The 22,035-nt window shown below is 36.9% G+C and overlaps 1 protein-coding gene across 4 annotated transcripts in view; it reads left to right on the top strand.

The window, feature by feature from the left end:
• The window catches only part of LOC121385164 (TRAF3-interacting protein 1-like), a 38,570-nt gene that overhangs the window by 14,278 nt on the left and 2,257 nt on the right, over positions 1 to 22,035 (top strand). For 2 of the 4 annotated variants that reach the window (XM_041515708.1, XM_041515711.1), the window contains 9 exons: positions 748 to 808; positions 5,351 to 5,371; positions 10,065 to 10,085; positions 11,741 to 11,825; positions 14,025 to 14,108; positions 15,556 to 15,673; positions 17,635 to 17,674; positions 18,643 to 18,722; positions 21,086 to 21,309. In XM_041515708.1, coding sequence (XP_041371642.1) covers positions 748 to 808; positions 5,351 to 5,371; positions 10,065 to 10,085; positions 11,741 to 11,825; positions 14,025 to 14,108; positions 15,556 to 15,673; positions 17,635 to 17,674; positions 18,643 to 18,722; positions 21,086 to 21,309 — 734 coding nt within the window. The remainder of the gene's footprint in view (positions 1 to 747; positions 809 to 5,350; positions 5,372 to 10,064; positions 10,086 to 11,740; positions 11,826 to 14,024; positions 14,109 to 15,555; positions 15,674 to 17,634; positions 17,675 to 18,642; positions 18,723 to 21,085; positions 21,310 to 22,035) is intronic. The other 2 variants (XM_041515709.1, XM_041515710.1) reach the window with 2 other exon arrangements.

Raw genomic sequence — 22,035 nt, forward strand, 5'->3', positions numbered from 1 at the left:
GCCAAACTTGACAATTTAATCAAACCATAAATATGTACTAGAACAGCCAAACATATTTGTCACTGTCTAAAAGCGGATCAGCTGCTTTAAATTCATTTAAGAATTGACCTCAATTATTTTTTGGTTCATGCAAGTATGAACCGAAAAAACGATGTGCACATTGTATGAGCCCACGTAGCGGGTCATACAAAAGTGTGCACATCGGTTTTTTTGGTTCATACTCGCCTGCACCAAAAAATAATTGCGGTCAAATCTTATAATTAAATTTATATGCATACTTTAACAATACATAACTGAATTTATTTTGTTTAGCTTTAAATATGCCTGTAGTATTGTTTGTGTAAACTTCATTGATACTTATATCGCGTAAGAATGCGAACGTTCATTCACTATCATTTGAATCAGGTGATTTTTTTTGTAAATGACGTCATTTCCTCGAGCTGCTGTGCATTTTTACGGATCGTTTAGTTATATTGGAAGGAATTGTCCTATTCGTGTTTAGTTCATATGTTATGAAAGTGAAGGAAGAGAACGTGTCTAACATTTATGCTGTTGGTGGAACCGTTTAATTTTCGCCAACAGGGGGTTAGTAGGCGTGGTTTAATTTTTTTTGGTTCATCGAGATATGAACGAAAAAAAGTAAGCACCTCTGGACCAATCAGATTGCCGTAAAGTGTATAGACGCAAAGAAAATTTAATTATTTGAACATTTTGTTCTAACTTCAGTTTGGTTAATACCAATTTCAGGAATCTCCTGCTCGAATTCCCCGACCTACTTCTGCTAAAGGTTCACGCCGGAGAAGAGAAGGTAACTCTACGGATTACTTATTCCACTAGACATGGCTTATTTGTTTTCAGGGCTAGCTCTGGCACTTGCCAAATTCACCAATTATGAATTTTAAAAACAACTGGCGAATTTTATTTTAATTTGACGAAATAATTCAAAGTATTAATTAATATTTTGTTACAAAATAACTGGGTTTCAAAAAAAAGAGAGAAGTTTGATAGATAATTTGGCAAAATATTTTGCTGACCCAGCGCTAGCCCTGTTTTTTTTCATTTTGAACATCTTAGAGGTGAAGTTTTCATCGCTTGTTTGTTGTTTCATTTGCCATAGAAAAAACTAAATATCAATACAGATTATAATTATTGTTTAATTACAATTTAATAAATCAGTATAATTACATGGTTTAATATAATTTATATAACTGGTTTGCCAAACCACAAAATTGGCATTGGAAAGGAAATAATTGAGTCATAGATTTGTTTATATGGTTACAGTAAACACTGTTTTAAACATAAACAGAAAATACAGCCGACATTTTAAAAAGGTCTTATTCTTTTTTTCTTTTCTTTTTTTTTCTTTTTTGTTACATTAGATACACCAGTACTTTTAAAACTTAGCAATCTTAGTCAAAATATATATTTTTTTAAATAAAATAATAATAATGATAAAAATTATAGGCCTTGCATCCATAACTTGTTGGGGCGGGATTTAGCTCAGTCAGTTGAGAGCTCGCCTAAGGTGTGCGTGTCGCAGGATCGAACCACCTCAGTGGATCCATTCAACTGATTGGCGTTTTTTCTTTCTTCCAACCAGTACACCACAACTGGTCAAAGGCTGTGGTATGTGCTTTCCTGTCTGTGGGATGGTGCATGTAAAAGATCCCTTGCTGCTAATGGAAAATTGTAGCAGGTTTCGTTGATGACCATGAGTCCGAATTACTAAATTTTTGACATCCAATAGTCGATGATTAATTAATCAATGTGCTCTAGTGGTGTCATTAAACAAAACAAACCTTTTAACCATAACTTTGTCAGTATGAATCTGATTTCAATACTCCATTTGGTTTCTCATTCCAGCCAGTGCACCACAACTGGTATATCATAGACCGTGGTATGTGCTGTCCTGTCTGGGATGGTGTATATAAAAAATCCCTTGCTACTAATGGAAAAGTGTAGCGGGTTTCCTCGCTAATTAAGACAGTGTGTCAAAATTACCAAATGTTTGACATCCAATAGCCAATGATTAATAAATCAGTGTGCTCTAGTAGTGTTGTAAAACAAAACAATCTTTTAACTTTAGTCTCTATAGCAAGAGCCGTATTATGACACTTAGTATGCATTGAATATGGGGGGGTGGGGTGGGGTGTGTAGTTTTTTGTGTGTTTTTTTGTATTCCGCCGGAATCATAAAAATGATGGTAGTCTAGATATTTTGGGATTCTGTCTCACAATCTTATGCATCTGACCCAAAAATCAGGGATCCTCGGAACCACTGAATCCTATTAAATTCGTAGCCAGGTTAGACACCAAATGGCCAGATTGTAAGCATGCAACCTGCCATTATGTAGTCATCTTTTAATGTAACACACCAAGTCATTTTTTTTTATCTTTTGCTTGAAATGTAACATAATTATTTAGAAGAAAAACAATTCAAGTGTGATTTAGAACTTGCTTTGGTGTGTGCTTTATTTTCAGTCTAGCTTTGAGTTTAGAAGAACTGACCGTAGTTATTAATTTGAACAACTGTCCTCTGCGATGTAATTGTATTAAGTGTCGCTGTATTTAGAGAATAACTAACGAGCTACGAGGAATTACGAATTATCTGTCCCGAGTGAATGAATGTTGTAAACCTGAGCCTTTGGCGAGGGTTTTACAACATTCATTTACGAGGGACAGATAATTCGTAGCGAGTTGGTTATTCTCTTTATTACCCATTGTCAATTTTAACTGATTTTTAATGTAAAAATTCCTCTGCAGTCTACAACAAAGCCATCAGCCATTACGTCATATAATCTTACGCGCATTATATGACGTAATGTAAGTGACGTCATAGCATTAACGACGTTCTTTTTACAGCCAAATGTTTACAGTACAAAATAATACAACTGTATTTGCATTTGAAAATAATTATTTTTATATATTACTAAAGCCGCTGCTTATGAAAATATACCATTTCATGTTTACGAAACAAATGAGTCCATTTTTTTTTGTAAATCTGTGTAGATCGTATAACGTACGTGTAATCTGACTCATGAATGGAAACATTATATGAATGAAAGTGAAGTTCCGGCCATAGCAAGCAACCAACCAAACATCGTGATTTTTAAGCCAGCCAATCAGTGGCTGTAGAAGCAATCTGCACACTGTGCAGAGATCGAAAAAATATTACCCCGTATATTTTAGCCCATATGGGTAATAAATTGCAATTGATACTGGCATTTATTTTTATTTTTTATTTTGTTTGACACTGGTCTTGGCCCAGAAAGAAGCTGAGTGATATTAGCCTGAAGTGTGCTAGGGTATAGGATGTATGACCCATTAAAGCCTTTTGTAGGAGATCTCGCGGGCACTATAATCTGTGATATCTCTGCGATATTCTCCGCAGGAGATATCACTTCTTATAATCTTGATTGGTCAAATTTTAATCACAAGACGTTATTTTGTTACGTCACTGTGTATGTTTCAGCACAAAACCTTACATTAGTGACGTCATGCCACTGTCGTTCTGCTAGTTAACGAGTCTACCACTGCCAAATATAATGACATTCAATCCACATTACTGACACTGTTTACAATTGTCGCAAATGAAAAGAATGATAATGGATGATAAAAAGAATACTCCCCTCGTGTCTTGTGGTATAATTTATCAGCACTCGTTGATAAAAGTATAAAAATCCTCGGCAAGCCTCGGTTTTCATACTTTTATCAACTCGTGCTGATAAATTATGATATCACAAAATACTCTGGGAGTATCCTCTATATATCTTCCATGATGGATCCATTGGGGTTTCTCCAAATTCAACCACTACTCTACTAATGTCCATTATCCATGTGAAAACAGATACATCAAAAGTAAATATTAAGAATTTATGATTATCAATAGCACAGTTTCCACATAAACAATGCAGTATATGTCTGTTTTCCGCGCCACGTCAAAAAATGAATTGTTCATGGTGCATTAAAGTCATGGTATGCACTTTTCTGTCTGGGAAAGTGCATATAAAAGATCCCATGCTGTTATTTTTTACTTTATATACATGTAGTGCCAATGTATTTCTAAAAGCAGTACAAGATTACTGATGTTAAAAACCAAATGGCTATTTTTAAAATGTGCTGAGATAACTCTTACTAATCATTCCCGTGCTGTCCATTCATCTTGATAGTCTAAACAGGATTTTCCACTGTGGCACAATTCAAACACATTGTTGGGGTGTTTTTGTTGTTGTTGTAATAAATAAAATACTTGACAGTTTTCAGATGATATACATGGTCCTTGGGATGTTCTATCATGTGAGGATAAGTACTTAGAATATAAATTGAATAAAATAAAATTTACTGATTAATTAATATCGGTTAAAAAACCAAAATGAACTCTTAGAAATAATTCTAGTTACTGATACAACAAAAGAGAAAATCTTGGCAATGTATTTTTTGTCATAAACATACGACTGAATGACAGTAGCATGTGTTTTGTTTTGCTTGTATTGGAATCATGGATCGATTGATCCCTCCCTCCCTCCCCCCCCCCTCCCTCCCTCCATCCATCCATCCATCCATCCATCTATCCATCCATAGGTGTACGGGCTGCCAATTGCGTATGGGGGCAGGTTGATTTATGCTCGAATTAAATGAAAATGCTCAAATCCATTTATTTATTTTAGCATTATTGGGCTATTTCTCGCTCCAGCCAGTGCACCACGACTTGTATATCAAAGGCTGTGGTATAATGCATATAAAAGACCCCTAGCTGCTAAATAAAAAGAGTAGCCCATGAAGTGGTGATAGCAGGTTTCCTCTCTCAATATCTATGTGGTCCATAAATAAAATGTGTTGAGTGTGTCATTAAATAAATCATTTCTTTCTTTCCAATCTATCCATATTACCATGCATAATCAGAATCTGTTCCTTCATCTGTCCATCCGCCCATCCATGCGTGCTTTGATATATAATTCAGTCCATCCATCCATCCATCCAGGATGGGATGTAGCTCAGTAGTAAAGTGCTGGCATGAGGCGAAGTGGGATATAGGTTCAAACACCCTTGATGGACTCCATCCATTCATCTGTCCATCCGTCCATCCATCCGTGCATCTGTCCATCCGTACATCCATATGTGCATCTATAGATCTATCCGTCCATCCATCTATCCAGCCATCCGTGCATCTGTCCATCCTTGCATCCATGCATAGTAAGAAGCAAACAAGCTAGCTAGTTTTGCGTGTACGGTGTTATTGCCATGCTTCGGTTGTTCTTTCGTGTTGAGACATTTGTAGTTTTCGTACTGGGTGAGTTATCTCCCTTGTAAAACTAACCTTGCCGTGTTTATTTCTTTATGCACATGTGCAGGTCGCATTGGCAGTGACGAAGGTATGTTTACCTAGAGAGCTAACTGTACACCTCTAACCCTTTTCTCTTTATGTCGCTTCGTGGCAGTTTGTGATTTCTATTGAAGCTTTTTTTTTCTACAGTTATTATATAGCAGTTAATGTTTAATGCAAACATTTTATTGAGTACCATTTTGAAAAATTACATCACATTAAATTATTTAATATTTTTTAAGATAAAATAATTAGTTCCTAGATGCATGTCCTACTTAAAAGGGAGAGACCTTAATATAGGCATCGCCTGTTGGTCAATCCCAAACGTTAAACGTTAATAAATATTGTTTTAAAAAAAAAAAAAAAAAAAAGGTAATCATCACAATTAATTATTATATTTTCCTATATATAACTAAACTTCTAATAATTTATAGAATTTTTATACATGCATCTCTATATTAAAATAAAAATTGCATTTGCAAAAATGTTGTATTAACATGTTAAAATTGAAGTAAAAAGTACACCCACGTGTGAAAATAAGAAATCATCATTTATAACTGAAGTTAAAAAAAACATGCAACATAATTTAAAATTTGATGCTGCAATAAAAATCACAAATTGTGAAACCCTTAATCTCCTGGGGCTTATTTCTAGCAGTACAGTAGATCTATTTCTTGCAATAGTCAGCTATTTTCTATTTATCATACCTTTTTTGTCTATCTTACATGTATGTCTTATATATTCAATTAGTTTCTTTGTACGAGTTGGTGATTGATGTTACTAATATGGTGGTATATGTTAAACAAATGTTGATTGGATAGTATTTAATATATGGTACATTATAAAGTTAGTTTTGACTGGACCTTGTAGGTATGTTTTATTAAACAATTACTGATTGGATCTTGCTAGTATGTTATGTAAAACAATTACTGATTGGATCTTGTTAGTATGTTAGGTAAAACAAGTACTGGTTGGACATTCATGATTAAAATAGTATTGGACGTATGAAGTTATGTAATTTTACTTGTTTAAAAATATTATCAAGAGATGTCAGTTGATAAGTAAATATATAAGAAAGTTTCATTATCCACATATATATATCTGCATGCATAACTAAATTAATATACATACATGTACATACATACATACATACATACATGGAAGCTTCGATAGCTCAGAGCGTATCGTGGTTAGTCTTGCAATTTACGGACGATTCAGTGCCACAGATTTGAGTCCCAGCAACGGCATGGGACAATTTGTGAGGCCAGAAAGGATTTAATTATCCCCTGCGCCAGTGCGTTAATATCTATGTATGTAACAGTCAACCTCTACATACATACAATATATAGATATTCATACATCAATACATACATACATACATACATATGCATGCTTGAAATTTGAAACATCTGTCCATTTACAAATTTGAAAATAGCATTTAATGTTATTGGTACAGAGCAAGACGAGTGTATCCATTTATTAAGGAGGATTCAAACATCAACATATTACAATTAATTTGTGTGGTGTAGTATACTTGATAGAATCAAGCTCTTCCTGCTATTCTCAGATACACTCAACAAAATTTATTAAGTGCTAGTAGATATTTTGAAAATTTTTCTTTAAATATTGAAATAAATATATACACACATGTACACCTTCTTACATTGTAAAGTGTTGATGTTATGGTATCTTAATGATTTAAACAACAATTGAGAATCAGGGTTTCTGCCAGAAGGTAAAATGGGTATGGCACCATACCCAGATTTGTTTGTCAATTTGGTTTTTTTTAAGTTAATCTTTTGACAAAATTAATTACTCTCATCATTAATGTATGATTTTCTTAACCCTAACCCTGCACTTAACCCATTTTCTTTATGGTGGAGGCCCCCATGTTGACTGGTTGCATTAAATTCTATAGCATCATACCCCAAAATTTAGTTTTTGGCAGAATCACTGAGAATGTATAAACAAATATTAACAGATTAATGAATTCATGCCAAATGTGCATTTTAGTATTCGTAAGTGCATGAAAAATGTACAACATGCAAGGTTTTGCATGTAAGGCAGGACAGATAATACTGAAACACCATTTGGAAGTCATCTAATCAAAACTTGCTAACGTAATATAATGTGAACAAAGAATTACTAAAGTAGTGTTCTCATTATGCTACTTGTCACATGCGATTTGTCATAGCAACACAAATCATGTATATGGAAAGATGTTATGTCATAAGATTCTATGACATCAAACAAAGATTGTCATTTTAAAAATATTTTTTTCGGGAAATTTAAGTGCATAAACATTTCCACTAAAATAAAGAAAACATGAATGTAGAAAATGTATTGATATTATGTAACAAAACAGTTATTGACAACACATGTACAATAATAGGTTTTGTGGATTCTGACATGTTAACTTTATAACCCAACAAAAAAAATAAGAGGAGACAAAACAGTTGAACTTTAATGTGATTTGATTGGCTGAGAGATTACGATTTGTCGTGAGAAATAGGACATGTTCTAATCGGTACGATTCCAACTTGACTTGTTGTATATAAGACTAATGTCATTCCGATTTACGTATTCTCACAGTATGCAACAAGTCAATTCGTCTATCGTATAATGAGAATTAACGTATATTAAAGGGTCTCCTGGCCCTTAATTAATTTTGTTGAATATATATGTTAGAAATGTAATAGCTGTTTAAAATGTGTTACGGTGTTGTAAAACAGACATTTCCGTTGTTGTTGTTTTTCTTTCAAACTGAACTACCTAGCTTGTTATAGTTACTGTAGTGTTTTCCTCTGTAAACCAAAGTTTATAGTTTTACCTGGCACCGTGTATGTATCACCTCTGTCTGATTAATTAATCCGGAATTATTCAAAGCTGTAAGTTGTTCAGATAAAAGAAATCGACTATCAGTGAATATTTCATTCAGCATCTCGATTAATTTAATATGCAAATTTCAGAGATCGCTTCACAATTTTAAAATTATTATAGTGGCTGCGACTCAGAAATAAAGGTTTACTTTGTACATTCTCTAAATGCTTATTATTATAAATTATTTAAATGTTTCAAGTTAGTGGCAATGTAATCAATGTACTGTAGTTAAGTCATTAAATGAAGCGCATATTATTTGCAGTATTAATAAAGGGAGTTTCATTGTTGTTGTTAAACATTGCTACATGTAAGTTTCATTTGTGACTTTGTTAATTTCCATCAGATTAGGTGGGGTTGTTTTTTTTGTTTGGGAATTCTTATACCCTGTTGTTAAATTTTTTTATTAAAACTCTTCTATCTTTTTTTAAAATCTTTTTTTTGTTCAATATCAAGCTGCTATTTGCTATGAAAGTTTCAACAGATCTTAAACGATTTTGGAAAAAAAGTGTACCCAGTAATATATAAAATAGGAAGGGAAATCCTGGGGTGTTTTTTTTCTTTCTTTTCTTGTCTTTAAAGTAGATTGTCAAAATAAAGGTTTAGATTTTGTTTTTTTAATTTAATTTTTAAATTTTTAAAAAGTTAAATGTATATAATTATAAAAAAGTTACTTAGTTATTATAATGGTGATACATAAAATTGTATTTGTTATGAATACATGTTTAATATGTATACTTACATGTAGTTACAGTCATCTCGCCTTTCAAATTCACCTGTGAAGGCCATTTTCGCAGATCGATACAATAAATATAACCCATAAACGAACAAAAAGTACCAGCTGTACCGTCTGTGCCGCCCCTGATATAATAAAGTTAACACATATAATTTTAGTTTAAAATAACGTATGCTATAGATCCACCTAGTGGCAGTTTCAGTTATATGGGGACATATCTCATTTTTCTGTATCAGAGTACATACAATAGGATATATACCGGCCTTGGTGTTGTCGTGGTTAAGCCATCAGGCATAAGGCTGGAAGGTACAGGGTTCGCAGCCTGGTACTGGCTCCCACCCAGAGCGAGCTTTAAGACCACTGTACCCTCTTCTCTCTGACTAACAACGAACCATGAACAACTAACCACTAACTCACTGGCCTGGACACACAGCCACGATAGCTGAGGTGTGTGCCCAGGACAGCATGCTTGAACCATAACTGGATATAAGCACGAAAATACGTTGAAATGAACTGAAAATAGGACACATATTACATTAACATTATAGTTTGCAGTGCTTCTAGAATTTTATAAAAATCCACTAGCCATGGGATCAGTGATTTTAAAAATGTACTAGCCATGATTAAATATTTACTAGCCCTGCTTTAAATAAATACAAGTAATAATCAGATATGTCACATAAAGAGGGACATAGAGCTTAAAAATCCTTAGATTGAGGGTGAAAAGAGGGCAGGATATTCATATTTAAAAAATATGTTAATGCAGTATTTGACAAGGTTTTTTTCCACTAGCCGTCGGGCTAGTTATAGTAGTTATTTACTAGCCCAACACTGAATACTACTAGCCATGGGAGTGGGGCTACCATAATCTACAAGCCCTGGTTTGTTACAACTGGTAAGTAAGAATAATTAAAATTTTAAACAAAGTCTCTAAAATTCTTTAAAAAATAACAACCCATTTGGAAGAATCTTTTATTTTAAGTATAATATGAGGCCAGTATGTATTAAATCAGCATAAAAAAAAAAAAATGTCTCCAACTACTTATTAATGACATACTTGTGTACGTGGATTTTAGAATGTAAATAATCTTTTTTTTCTTTTTTTTTTTAAAAAAAACATGCATGACAGAGGGAGTTGAACATTTATCAGGTGTGTTTTTCTGTAGAAACAAGTTATGTCGGTCAACCTTGACATTTTTCATGCTATTATGCATATATATGTATCAATGTATTTAGCTAGTTATATATCTAGCTATATATTACCTTATTCTTTTCCTTTTTTTCCTCTTTTTTTTTTTCCAAATTATTTTCAAATTGATCTCATATGTATATGAAGTATATGTATTTTCTTTTCTTTTTTTCATATCCAAGTCTGTTTCACCATCCAATGAATCCATGTTTGCATGGTTTTCTGACATTTATCTCAGATAATTCAGTCCATTGACTGATTTTCTTTAGATAAGTGTCACACACAAAAAAACTAAACATGTACAAAGGAACTGGTATCAGAAAATATTCAGGAAAAACAATTTTAATGTAATGTGATTTTTTGTAGTTTATCGTAGTATAATATTGAATTCTTTATTGGTGTCATCCATTCAGAATCAGGGCGAGACGTAGCCAAGTGGTAAAGCGCTCGCTTGATGTATGGTCGGTTTGGGATCGGTCCCCGTCAGTGGGCCCATTGGGCTATTTCTCACTCCAGCCAGTGCACCACCACTGGTACATCAAAGGCTGTTGTATGTACTATCCTGTCTATGGGATGGTGCATATAAAAGATCCCTTGCTGTCAATCGAAAAGAGTAGCCCATAAGTGGCGACAGTTGGTTTCCTTCTTCAATATCTGTGTGGTTCTTAACCATATGTCTGATGCCGTATAACCTTAAACAAAATGTGTTGAGTGCATCGTTAAATAAAACAGTTCCTTCTTTCCATTCAGAATCGAGCAAATCATATACACTGATGTGATTTCAAAGGGATTTACCTATTTTGAATTACAGATCACATTCAACTTTCAAAGGGATTTACCTATTTTCAACACAGTTATGGCTACATCAAAACTTGATTTTCATGAGAATTTATTCAGGGGCAATAACTCCAAAAATGGAATTTATTCATGGTTGACAAGAGTTATAGCCCTTGACCATAGGAGATTTTGTGGGGCCCGGTAGCGGACATGTATCGTTTAGTAGCACTCATGCTTTTTTTATATGGATGTTCATCCCTGCATAATGAAAGAAGAAGAGACTAATTCATTTCACAAAGTTTAGACATACCAAGATCCTAATTTTGGAGTCAGCCATCAATAATACATGGTCGATACCCATTGAACATGATCTCAAAACTTACATTTTCTTTCAGCGAAATGATGTTTTTCTCAAAATTACATAAACAGATTTATTCTGTAACTTACCCATAATATCCATGTCATAAACCCATGTGATGATAGACCTGTACACAATGTATACCTGAGCATAACATTTTCATATGATTTGGTTAAAAGATCTGATGTCAAACTAATTTGTCTTAATCTTGATGATGATATATTACCGATGGAGGCGACTTTAATACTGTGATTTACTCAAAAATCTTATTATTTGAGAAGTGTTATAGGATAAATACAATTTGCTGCTCGTGTTTTTTTAATATGTAAACTATCAACCTCGTCTAGTTAATCACAGTGTTTGATATTTTCCATATTAAAAAATTACTTGTTACGAATCCTCTATATATCACATTTTTGACTTAAGAAAACTCTTTATACATAGATGTAGTGATGACGATGTTTTTACCTCGATGTTTCAGAAGACGAAGTGTTTCAGCAGAAGCCGTCTCGTACGTCCGAACCGGCAGTCACAGAGGAAGATCTGCCTCCACAAGTCGTAGCGGCGTACGTACACATTCCACACACCAGCAGGCTTTTAGCCAGGGCTTCTAGATTATGGTAGCCCCACTCCCATGGCTAGTGGTATTCAATGTTGGGCTAGTAAATAACTACTATTGTCATGCCAGACAGGGCTTCTAGATTATGGTAGCCCCACTCCCATGGCTAGTGGTATTCAATGTTGGGCTAGTAAATAACTAATATTGTCATGCCAGACAGGGCTTCTAGATTATTGTAGCCCCACTCCCATGGCTAGTGGTATTCAATGTTGGGCTAGTAAATAACTAATATTGCCATGCCAGACAGGGCTTCTAGATTATTGTAGCCCCACTCCGATGGCTAGTGGTATCCAATGTTGGGCTAGTAAGTAACTACTATTGCCATGCCCGATAGGGCTTCTAGATTATGGTAGCCCCACTCTCATGGCTAGTGATATTCAATGTTGGGCTAGTAAATAACTACTATTGCCATGCCAGACAGGGCTTCTAGATTATGGTAGCCCCACTCTCATGGCTAGTGGTATTCAGTGTTGGGCTAGTAAATAACTACTATTGCCATGCCAGACAGGGCTTCTAGATTATGGTAGCCCCACTCCCATGGTTAGTGATATTCAATGTTGGGCTAGTAAATAACTACTATTGCCATGCCAGACAGGGCTTCTAGATTATGGTAGCCCCACTCTCATGGCTAGTGATATTCAATGTTGGGCTAGTAAATAACTACTATTGTCATGCCATACAGGGCTTTTAGATTATGGTAGCCCCACTCCCATGGCTAGTGATATTCAATGTTGGGCTAGTAAATAACTACTATTGCCATGCACGATAGGGCTTCTAGATTATGGTAGCCCCACTCCCATGGCTAGTGGTATTCAATGTTAGGCTAGTATATAACTACTATTGCCATGCCCGACGGCTAGTGAACATTTTTTGGGTCAATGTTGCAGTTAAGTCTGTTTTGTACATATGAATATTCTGACCACCCCAACCCCCCTAATGTTAGTGTTTTTAAGCTCTCTCTCCCTCTTTAGGTGACATATCTGATTATTGCTATAATTTAGTAAGACTGTTAACCTAAAGTAAGGTAGGGCTAGTGAATTTTTAATTGTGGCTAGTAAATTTTTAAAATCACTGATCCCATGGCTAGTGGATTTTATAAAAAGTTTAGAAGCCCTGTTTTTAGCTGACCAAAATATTCTGGGTTTTTAATCGTCTGTACAGTGTTTTGTGGGTCGTCCACTGTTTGTACAAGTTTTCCATATCCTCATTCAGGGCACAGTGTTTCACAAGAACAGTTGTGTTTGCGTGATAAATACGCAACTTTAAAATCACGAGATCGGCCAATCAGTTACATGGTGAATAATTACATTCTAAAATTAAAAGTACCATGTATCAGTAATGAAAGTGAAAATCAGTTTGTTTTTAACTACATTTGAACCACCAACGTAGCACAGAACCGTAGCTCAAGTGTTTTAGAATTAGGTAGACCTAACGATTACGAGAACTATGTTCACGTAATAGAACAATCGGTTACCTAAGTAAAACTCACGTGAACTGACTTCGTGTTACCTGAGATTTTTAAATATTGTCCCCGGCTCCCACAACTTACCATATCAGGCCTCTGAACATTGCGAGAGTGATAGTTTCGTTCGTGCAATGCTCGCACAAGTGTAGTTTGCGTAATCCATTTTTTCGTTTGCGCATTGAATTTATGACATCATTTACATGTTCATGATGGGTTACCTGAAAACGAATGGATCATCTGAATTTGATTTTGCGTAACCCATAAATAGAGAGAGAAAAAAATGTCCCCTATTATAAGTTAAAGTTTATTTTGTTTAACGACACCACTAGAGCACATTGATTTGTTAATCATCGGCTAATGGATGTCAAACATTTGATAATTTTGACGTAGTCTTAGAGAGGAAACCTGCTACATTTTTCCATTAGTAGCAAGGGATCTTTTATATGCACCATCCCACAGACAGGATAGCGCATACAACAGCCTTTGACATACCAGTCGTAATGCACTGACTGGAACGAGACCTAACTCGATGGGCCCACCGATGGGGATTGATCCTAGACCAACTGCACGTTAAACATGCACTTTACCACTGGGCTACATCCCGCCCGCTATTGTAAGTGACTGATGGGATAATATACAGGTGTAAAGATGACTGAAGTTGGTATTATTACGTGTTTTCAGGAGGAAACTGCAGAGACCACCGAGTGCCCGTCCAGCCCCGCCCCGACCAAAGCAAGATGGCATGGAGAGTGAGCCGGCCATGAGGTACAGTATAACACACTGGGTTAACACCCGTAACCTTACAGTATAACAAACTTGGTTTAAACAATAGGTCAACACCCGTAGCTTTACAGTATAACACACTTGGTTTAAACAATAGGTCAACACCCGTAACCTTACAGTATAACACACTTGGTTTAAACAATAGGTCAACACCCGTAACCTTACAGTATAACACACTTGGTTTAAACAATAGGTCAACACCCGTAGCTTTACAGTATAACACACTTGGTTTAAACAATAGGTCCATACCCATAGCCTACATTATAACACACTTGTTTTAAACAATAGGTCAACACCCGTAGCCTTACAAGTTACAGTATAACACACTTGTTTTAAACAATAGGTCAACACCCATAGCCTTACAGTATAACACACTTGGTTTAAACAATAGGTCAACACCCATAACCTTACAGTATAACACACTTGGTTTAAACAATAGGTCAACACCCATAACCTTACAGTATAACACACTTGGTTTAAACAATAGGTCAACACGCGTAGCCTTATAGTATAACACACTTGGTTTAAACAATATGTCAGCACCCGTAGCCTTACAGTATAACACACTGGGTTTAAACAATATGTCAACACCTGTAGCCTTACAGTATAACACACTTGGTTTAAACAATAGGTCAACACCCGTAGTCTTACAGTATAACACACTGGGTTTAAACAATAGGTCAACACCCGTAGCCTTACAGTATAACACACTGGGTTTAAACAATAGGTCATCTTGGTTTAACCGTCCGACTACTATATTAATTTTTGACACAAACCACCTTGAATGGATACAAGTTTATAATTTTTACTGCCATATATTCACTTAGATGCTCTATAAATACATGAAATAAAGTTTATATTTGAATTGTTAAGTGTTATTTTTGTGGGGTTTTCTAATTTATATATTTTAGATCAGTTAATGATGATTAAAATTATGCAATTTTTTTTTTAAAGTTGTGTTTACTTATGGATATTTGTGGCCAGCTATCCAGTGTTTATGTCCATTATATACAGTGGTTTTCTGACCAGAATTGGTTTTAAAAAACAAATTACGATTCATATCCCAATATTTGGTGATTTTCGTTGTTGGTAGCTGTCACAATCAGCTATTGATCCCTGAAACTGACCTGAAAATCTTGCCTGCAGTAGTCAGAAGGTTAAACAATATTAGTTGTGTTTATATATTAACACATGGGATTGTTCAACAAGCGTAGCGTTACAGTAGTAATAGATTTGGTTTAAATAATATTTACTTCTGTTTATATATTAATAAATGAGATTGGTCAGCAAGCGTAGTCTTGCCTCTGTTCATTCCCATTAAAACTGATTCTTGAGGGGCTGCTGACTGAATTTGTCAGATTGTAAGTAATTGTTTGGGTCCAGCTTACGCGGAGGACAGTACTGCATCTGTTATATTTTGTTTGTTTAGACTGGGTACAGGAAAACCAGCAAATGTCATTGTGGATGATGGAAAGCAGTCTGATGATGACGATGATGATAATTTTATCGTTGAGGAATCGGTACCACCACCGATCGAACTTGATCAGGTAATGACTTACTTTGTACATAACTTGATCAGGTAATGACTGACTTTACATAACCTGATCAGGTAACGACTTACCTTTTACATAACTTGATCAGGTAATGATTTACTTTTTTACATAATTTGATTATGTAATGACTAATTTGATTAGGTAATGACTGACATTTCACATAACCTGATTAGGTTTTGACTTACATTTTGTAAAACTTGATCAGGTAATGATATTTCACATAACGTGATCAGGTATTGACTTTGCACATAACTTGATCAAGTTATAATGGACCTTTCGTATAACTTAATCAGATAATGACAGACTTTTCACATAACTTAATTAGGTATTGCCTTAATTTTTACATAACTTGATCAGGTAATGACTTCTCATTTAACTTGGTTGGGTTTTGACTTACTTTTCTGAAACTTGATCAGGCAATGACATTTCACATAGCTTGATAGGTAATGACTAACTTTTCACATAACGTAATTAGGAAATGACTTTTCACATAACTTGATCAGGTAATGACTCACTTTTCACATAATTAGGAAATGATTTTTCACGTAACTTGATCAGGTATTGAATTACTTTTACAGAACTTAATCAGCTAATGAGTTACTTTTTACATAACTTGATCAGGTAATGACTCACTTTTCACATAATTTGGAAATGACTTTTCACGTAACTTGATCAGGTATTGAATTACTTTTACAGAACTTAATCAGCTAATGAGTTACTTTTTACATAACTTGATCAGGTAATGACTCACTTTTCACATAATTAGGAAATGACTTTTCACGTAACTTGATCAGGTATTGAATTACTTTTACAGAACTTAATCAGCTAATGAGTTACTTTTTACATAACTTGATCACATTTTAACTGACTTTTCACATACGGTCATCAAGTAATGTCTTTTCACATAACTTGATCACATAACTCAACCCCTGCAATTAAGAAAATGTCAACTTAAAAAAAAACCTTGCCATTGAAAAAAACCCTAAATATAGTTCACAGCAAAAAAGTGTGGTTGAGAATGAAAAAATCCTAGGCATTGCCAATTTCCGTGAGGTACAAATGATTGCAAGATTAATTGCACTCGATGAACTCTGGTCTTTTCCCCATCTCAACCAGCTCCCATGACTGGTACACCAAAGGCTGTGGTATGTGCTGTTCTGTCTATGGAATGGTGCATATAAAAGATCCCTTGCTGCTAATTGAAAAGAGTAGCCCATGAAGTGGCGACAGCAGGTTTCCTTCCTCAATATCTGTGTGGTCCTTAACCATATGTTCAACGCCATATAACCGTAAATAAAATGTGTTGAGTGTGTCGTTAAATCATTTCCTTCCTTCCTTCATTCCAAAGGGTACTATATGTAATATTATGTCTTGGAAAGTGCAAATAAAAGATGACTTGCTCATTACGTTTTGGTATCCTGAGTCACCTACATGCATGTGTCAAACATGGACTTCCTTTCTCTGTTGATCAAGGTTCAGATTGTAACCATATCATGCTGGACATGAAATAGTCACAGTTTAAAATGTGCTGCTGAGTCGATAAACAAATATTCCTCATCTTCAATAACAGATGTTAAATGATGGGGAGGTGAACTTTTAGTACAAAATACGGGCGAGACGTAGTCAAGTGGTACAGCGTTTACATGATGCACGGTCGCTCTGGGATCAATCCCCGTCAGTGGGCCCATTAGACTATTTCTCGCTCCAGCCAGTGTGCCACGACTGGTACATCAAAGGCCATGGTATGTGCTATCCTGTCTTTAGGATGGTGCATATAAAAGATCCCTTGCTACTAATGTAGTGGGTTTCCTCGCTGAGACTGTATGTCAAAAAATTACCTAATGCTTAACATCCAGTAGCCAATGGTTCATAAATCAATGTGCTCTAGTGGTTTTGTTAAACAAAAAAATAAAATAAAATTATTACAAAATACCTTTATTGAATTATGTTTTCAGCAACTGTCTAAACAGGAGGATGAAGATGACACAGAGCATGGTAAGAGATTGGATTTCACTGAGTTGCAGGATGTTATTTCTGATAGCAGATTAAGCCATGAAATTCATATAAACCAGCATAAATCATTGTGTCTTTAATAGCTCCAGGGACAGCATTTATCTCAGTTGGTTGAGTGCTCGCCTGAGGTGCTTGTGTCACACGTCGGTGGATCCATTCAACTGATTGGTTTTTTCTTATTACAAACAGTGCACTACAACTGGTCAAAGGCCGTGGCAATTTTGAGCCTCCCTATCGCAATTTTTTTTTTTTTTTTTTTAATAGTGACTTCTGCAGCAAATAAACATGACTGAAAGGTTATTTTGCTGTATGAAGTCTTTTTCAAATGTACAGTATTGTGTATGCATTTTGGTGTATAGATTTTGCCATTTAATTATTCAGTACTGTTAAGTAATTATGTATTATTGCATTTCATATGTGTGTGTGTGTGTGTGGGGGGGGGGGGGGGGGGGCATAGCCCAGTTATAAAAAGAGCTTGCCTGATGCACTGCTGTTCTACGCCCATTGGGCTATCTCTCATTCCAGCCCGTTCTCCACAACTCGTGTAACAAAGACCATGATATGTACTATCCTGTCTGGGATGCTGTTCAGGACAGTGGGTTTGTTGTTAGTTGTTAGTGGTTAGTGAGAGAGAAGAGGGTGTAGTGGCCTTGCACCTACCCAATGAGTCATTAAAACTTGGTCTGGGTGGGAGCCGGTACCGGGCTGTAAACCCTGTACCTACCAGCCTTATGTCCGATGGCTTAACTACGACACCACAGAGGTCGGTGCTGCATATAAAAGATCCCTTGCTGCTAATTAGAAAGAATAGCCCATTATGTGGTGACAGTCTGTTTCCTCTCTCATTATCTATGTGGTTCTCAACTACATGTACATGTCTGATGTCATATAACTGTAATTAAAATGTGTTGAGTGCGTCGTTAAATAAAGACATTCCTTCCTTCAAACAGGGGCTTTAGTGAAGAAGATGTTGGAAACGAAGAAGGAATTTGAGGAACAGCCTCAAGGCTCTGTGAAGAAAACAGAAATCGTAAGTTTTAGTGAACCTCAACATCGCTGTTCAGGTGCAGCAAACGGCCGAGTGATAGCAGCCAAGGCAGTAGCAGGCCATTGTTGAAACCAAGTAGGGCAGTACAGCAGAAACAGGGTCAGTTTTCAAATCTATAATACAACATGCAAGGCTGCGTTAACAGTTTCAATCATTCTGACCACTTCTTTTCTCTTTTGATTAGTACTGCAGACCACCTGTATACTTTTTTTTTTCTTTTCTTTTTTATCCCACTGCCCCCTTTACTTTCTCTCCTTTGATTTTCATTTCCTTTCTTCCCGATCTTGCGGCTCCTCATCTTTCAACTTCTTTTGCTGTCCACCTTCACATCTCAGTCCTTGTTTCTCAAACCACAACATGTTCTATGTACTTGGCCGATGCTGCACTTTACAAGGATCTTTTTGCCCTCAGATTTATTGATATGAATGAATAACACAGTATCAGTGTGAGTAAAGCAATTCTATAGTAATAATGGGATTTGTAAACTTGATAAATGTTTTGTAACCCCTATAGGTTACCACACATTATGCTCCATATCACTCTCTTGGGATTAGTTAGAGAGTAATTTTTAGCTCCTCTTAGCATGTGAATTTATAGGGCACCAATATGGTAATATTTTAAATGGCTGATCGTAATCAGTGTTAGAGGAGCAATTAATCACTCCAATCAAAGAAAAATTCACATCGAGGTCCACGTAATCTGGCATGAGCCAGTCGATTGCTATGCGACCTTTAGTATTTATAGTATTTATTAAAGGAGCTTTCATTTCGTATCGTGTTTATGTCCCGCGTGAAATAATTTTCAATTGTCATGAGCTTTAGAAAGTGGTAGCAAGTTTAACATCCTAGTTATTACCTTTAATAGATTTTAATTCAGTCACTGAACTCATTTCATTGATGTTCCAGTACGGTCGTAGTGCACCAATCGTATGATGTTGGGGTGTTATGTTCTAGTGGGACCAGGGAACATATTGTTCACATTTCACTACACACATTTCAGAGATCGCTAAACAATTTTGAAACCTTAAACAGCCATTGCTAATCAATTTTCAATTGAGTAAAAACATTGCTAATCGAGGTTTTGAAAACAAGATGTTCCCTGGGGATGTAACACTTTGATGTGAACCAAGATATTTGTAACCACATGGGTCACGTACTTCTGTCTGTAACCACATGGGTCACGTACTTCTGTCTGTAACCACATGGGTCACGTACTTCTGTCTGTAACCACATGGGTCACGTACTTCTGTCTGTAACCACATGGGTCACGTACTTCTGTCTGTAACCACATGGGTCACGTACTTCTGTCTGTAACCACATGGGTCACGTACTTCTGTCTGTAACCACATGGGTCACGTACTTCTGTCTGTAACCACATGGGTCACGTACTTCTGTCTGTAACCACATGGGTCACGTACTTCTGTCTGTAACCACACGGGTCACGTACTTCTGTCTGTAACCACACGGGTCACGTACTTCTGTCTGTAACCACACGGGTCACGTACTTCTGTCTGTAACCACACGGGTCACGTACTTCTGTCTGTAACCACACGGGTCACGTACTTCTGTCTGTAACCACACGGGTCACGTACTTCTGTCTGTAACCACACGGGTCACGTACTTCTGTCTGTAACCACACGGGTCACGTACTTCTGTCTGTAACCACACGGGTCACGTACTTCTGTCTGTAACCACACGGGTCACGTACTTCTGTCTGTAACCACACGGGTCACGTACTTCTGTCTGTAACCACACGGGTCACGTACTTCTGTCTGTAACCACACGGGTCACGTACTTCTGTCTGTAACCACACGGGTCACGTACTTCTGTCTGTAACCACACGGGTCACGTACTTCTGTCTGTAACCACACGGGTCACGTACTTCTGTCTGTAACCACACGGGTCACGTACTTCTGTCTGTAACCACACGGGTCACGTACTTCTGTCTGTAACCACACGGGTCACGTACTTCTGTCTGTAACCATACGGGTCACATACTTCTGTCTGTAACCATATGGGTCACATACTTCTGTCTCCTCCAGGAAAGAGGAGCGAGATGTAGCCCAGTGGTAAAACACTCACTTGATGTGTGGTCGGTCTAGGATCGATCCCCGTCGCTGGGCTCGTTGGGCTATTTCCCATTCCAGCCAGTGCTATACGACTGGTTTAACAAAGACCATGGTGTCTACTATCCTGTCTGTGGAATACTGCATATAAAAGATCCCTTGCTGCTAATCGGGGAAAAGTAGCTCATTGTGTGGTGACAGTGTGTTTCCTCTCTCATGTAACCCTAGTCAAAATATGTTGAGTGCATCGTTAAATAAAACATTTCTTTGTTTTGTCCAGGAACGCCCTTCGATGTCGGACGCGGCCCGGCGGAAGCAGCGCGAGGTGGTGAAGCGAGAGATCGAGAAGATCTGCGCCAGCATCCAGGGTCTGACCCGCAGCGCAAACCCACTCGGCAAAATCATGGACTACGTTCAGGAAGATCTCGACTCCATGCAGAAAGAGCTGGAGCGGTGGAGGTCAGAAAACAAGGAACATGCTCTCGAGCTGAAGAGAGAGAGCGGGTAATGGTGTTCTTCAGTTTGTGGGTGGGGGAGAGATGGAGGGGAGGGGGAGGGAGGGAAGGATCTTGACTCCATGCAGAAAGAGCTGGAGCAGTGGAGGTCAGAAAACAACGAACACACTCTCGAGCTGAAGAAAATAAGGAACATGCTCTCGAGCTGAAGAGAGAGCGGGTAATGGTGTTCTTCAGTTTGGGGGTGGGGGAGAGGGAGGGAGCAAGGGAGGGAAGGAAGGATCTCAACTCCATGCAGAAAGAGCTGGAGCGGTGGAGGTTAGAAAACAAGGAACACGCTCTCGAGCTGAAGAGAGAGAGCGGGTAATAGTGTTCTTCAGTTTTTGGGAGGGGGAGAAAGCGAGGGAGGGAAGGAAAGATCTCGACTCCATGCAGAAAGAGCTGGAGCGGTGGAGGTCAGAAAACAAGGAACACAGTCTTGAGCTGGTGTCCTTGATGATGTTATCGAATTAGGGTTGGGGTGGGGGTGAACACAGAAGGGGACATAATGATGTTATTGTCATGCTCTAGAGTTGAAGATAGAGTGGGCAATGTCTTACGGTGGGGGAGGGAGAAAGAAAGAGTGGGTAATAGTTGGGGGAGGGGGGGTGAGGAGAGAAAAAGCCGGTATTCGTGTTTTATTAATATTTCATCTTAAAATATCCTTCACACACACACCACCCCCCTTTCAAATTCTTGTAGCTGCCACTGGCTGACGTTGTTTTGTGTTTTTCAA

This window comes from Gigantopelta aegis, chromosome 11 (assembly GCF_016097555.1).
Source record: "Gigantopelta aegis isolate Gae_Host chromosome 11, Gae_host_genome, whole genome shotgun sequence".
NCBI classification, from domain to species: domain Eukaryota; kingdom Metazoa; phylum Mollusca; class Gastropoda; order Neomphalida; family Peltospiridae; genus Gigantopelta; species Gigantopelta aegis.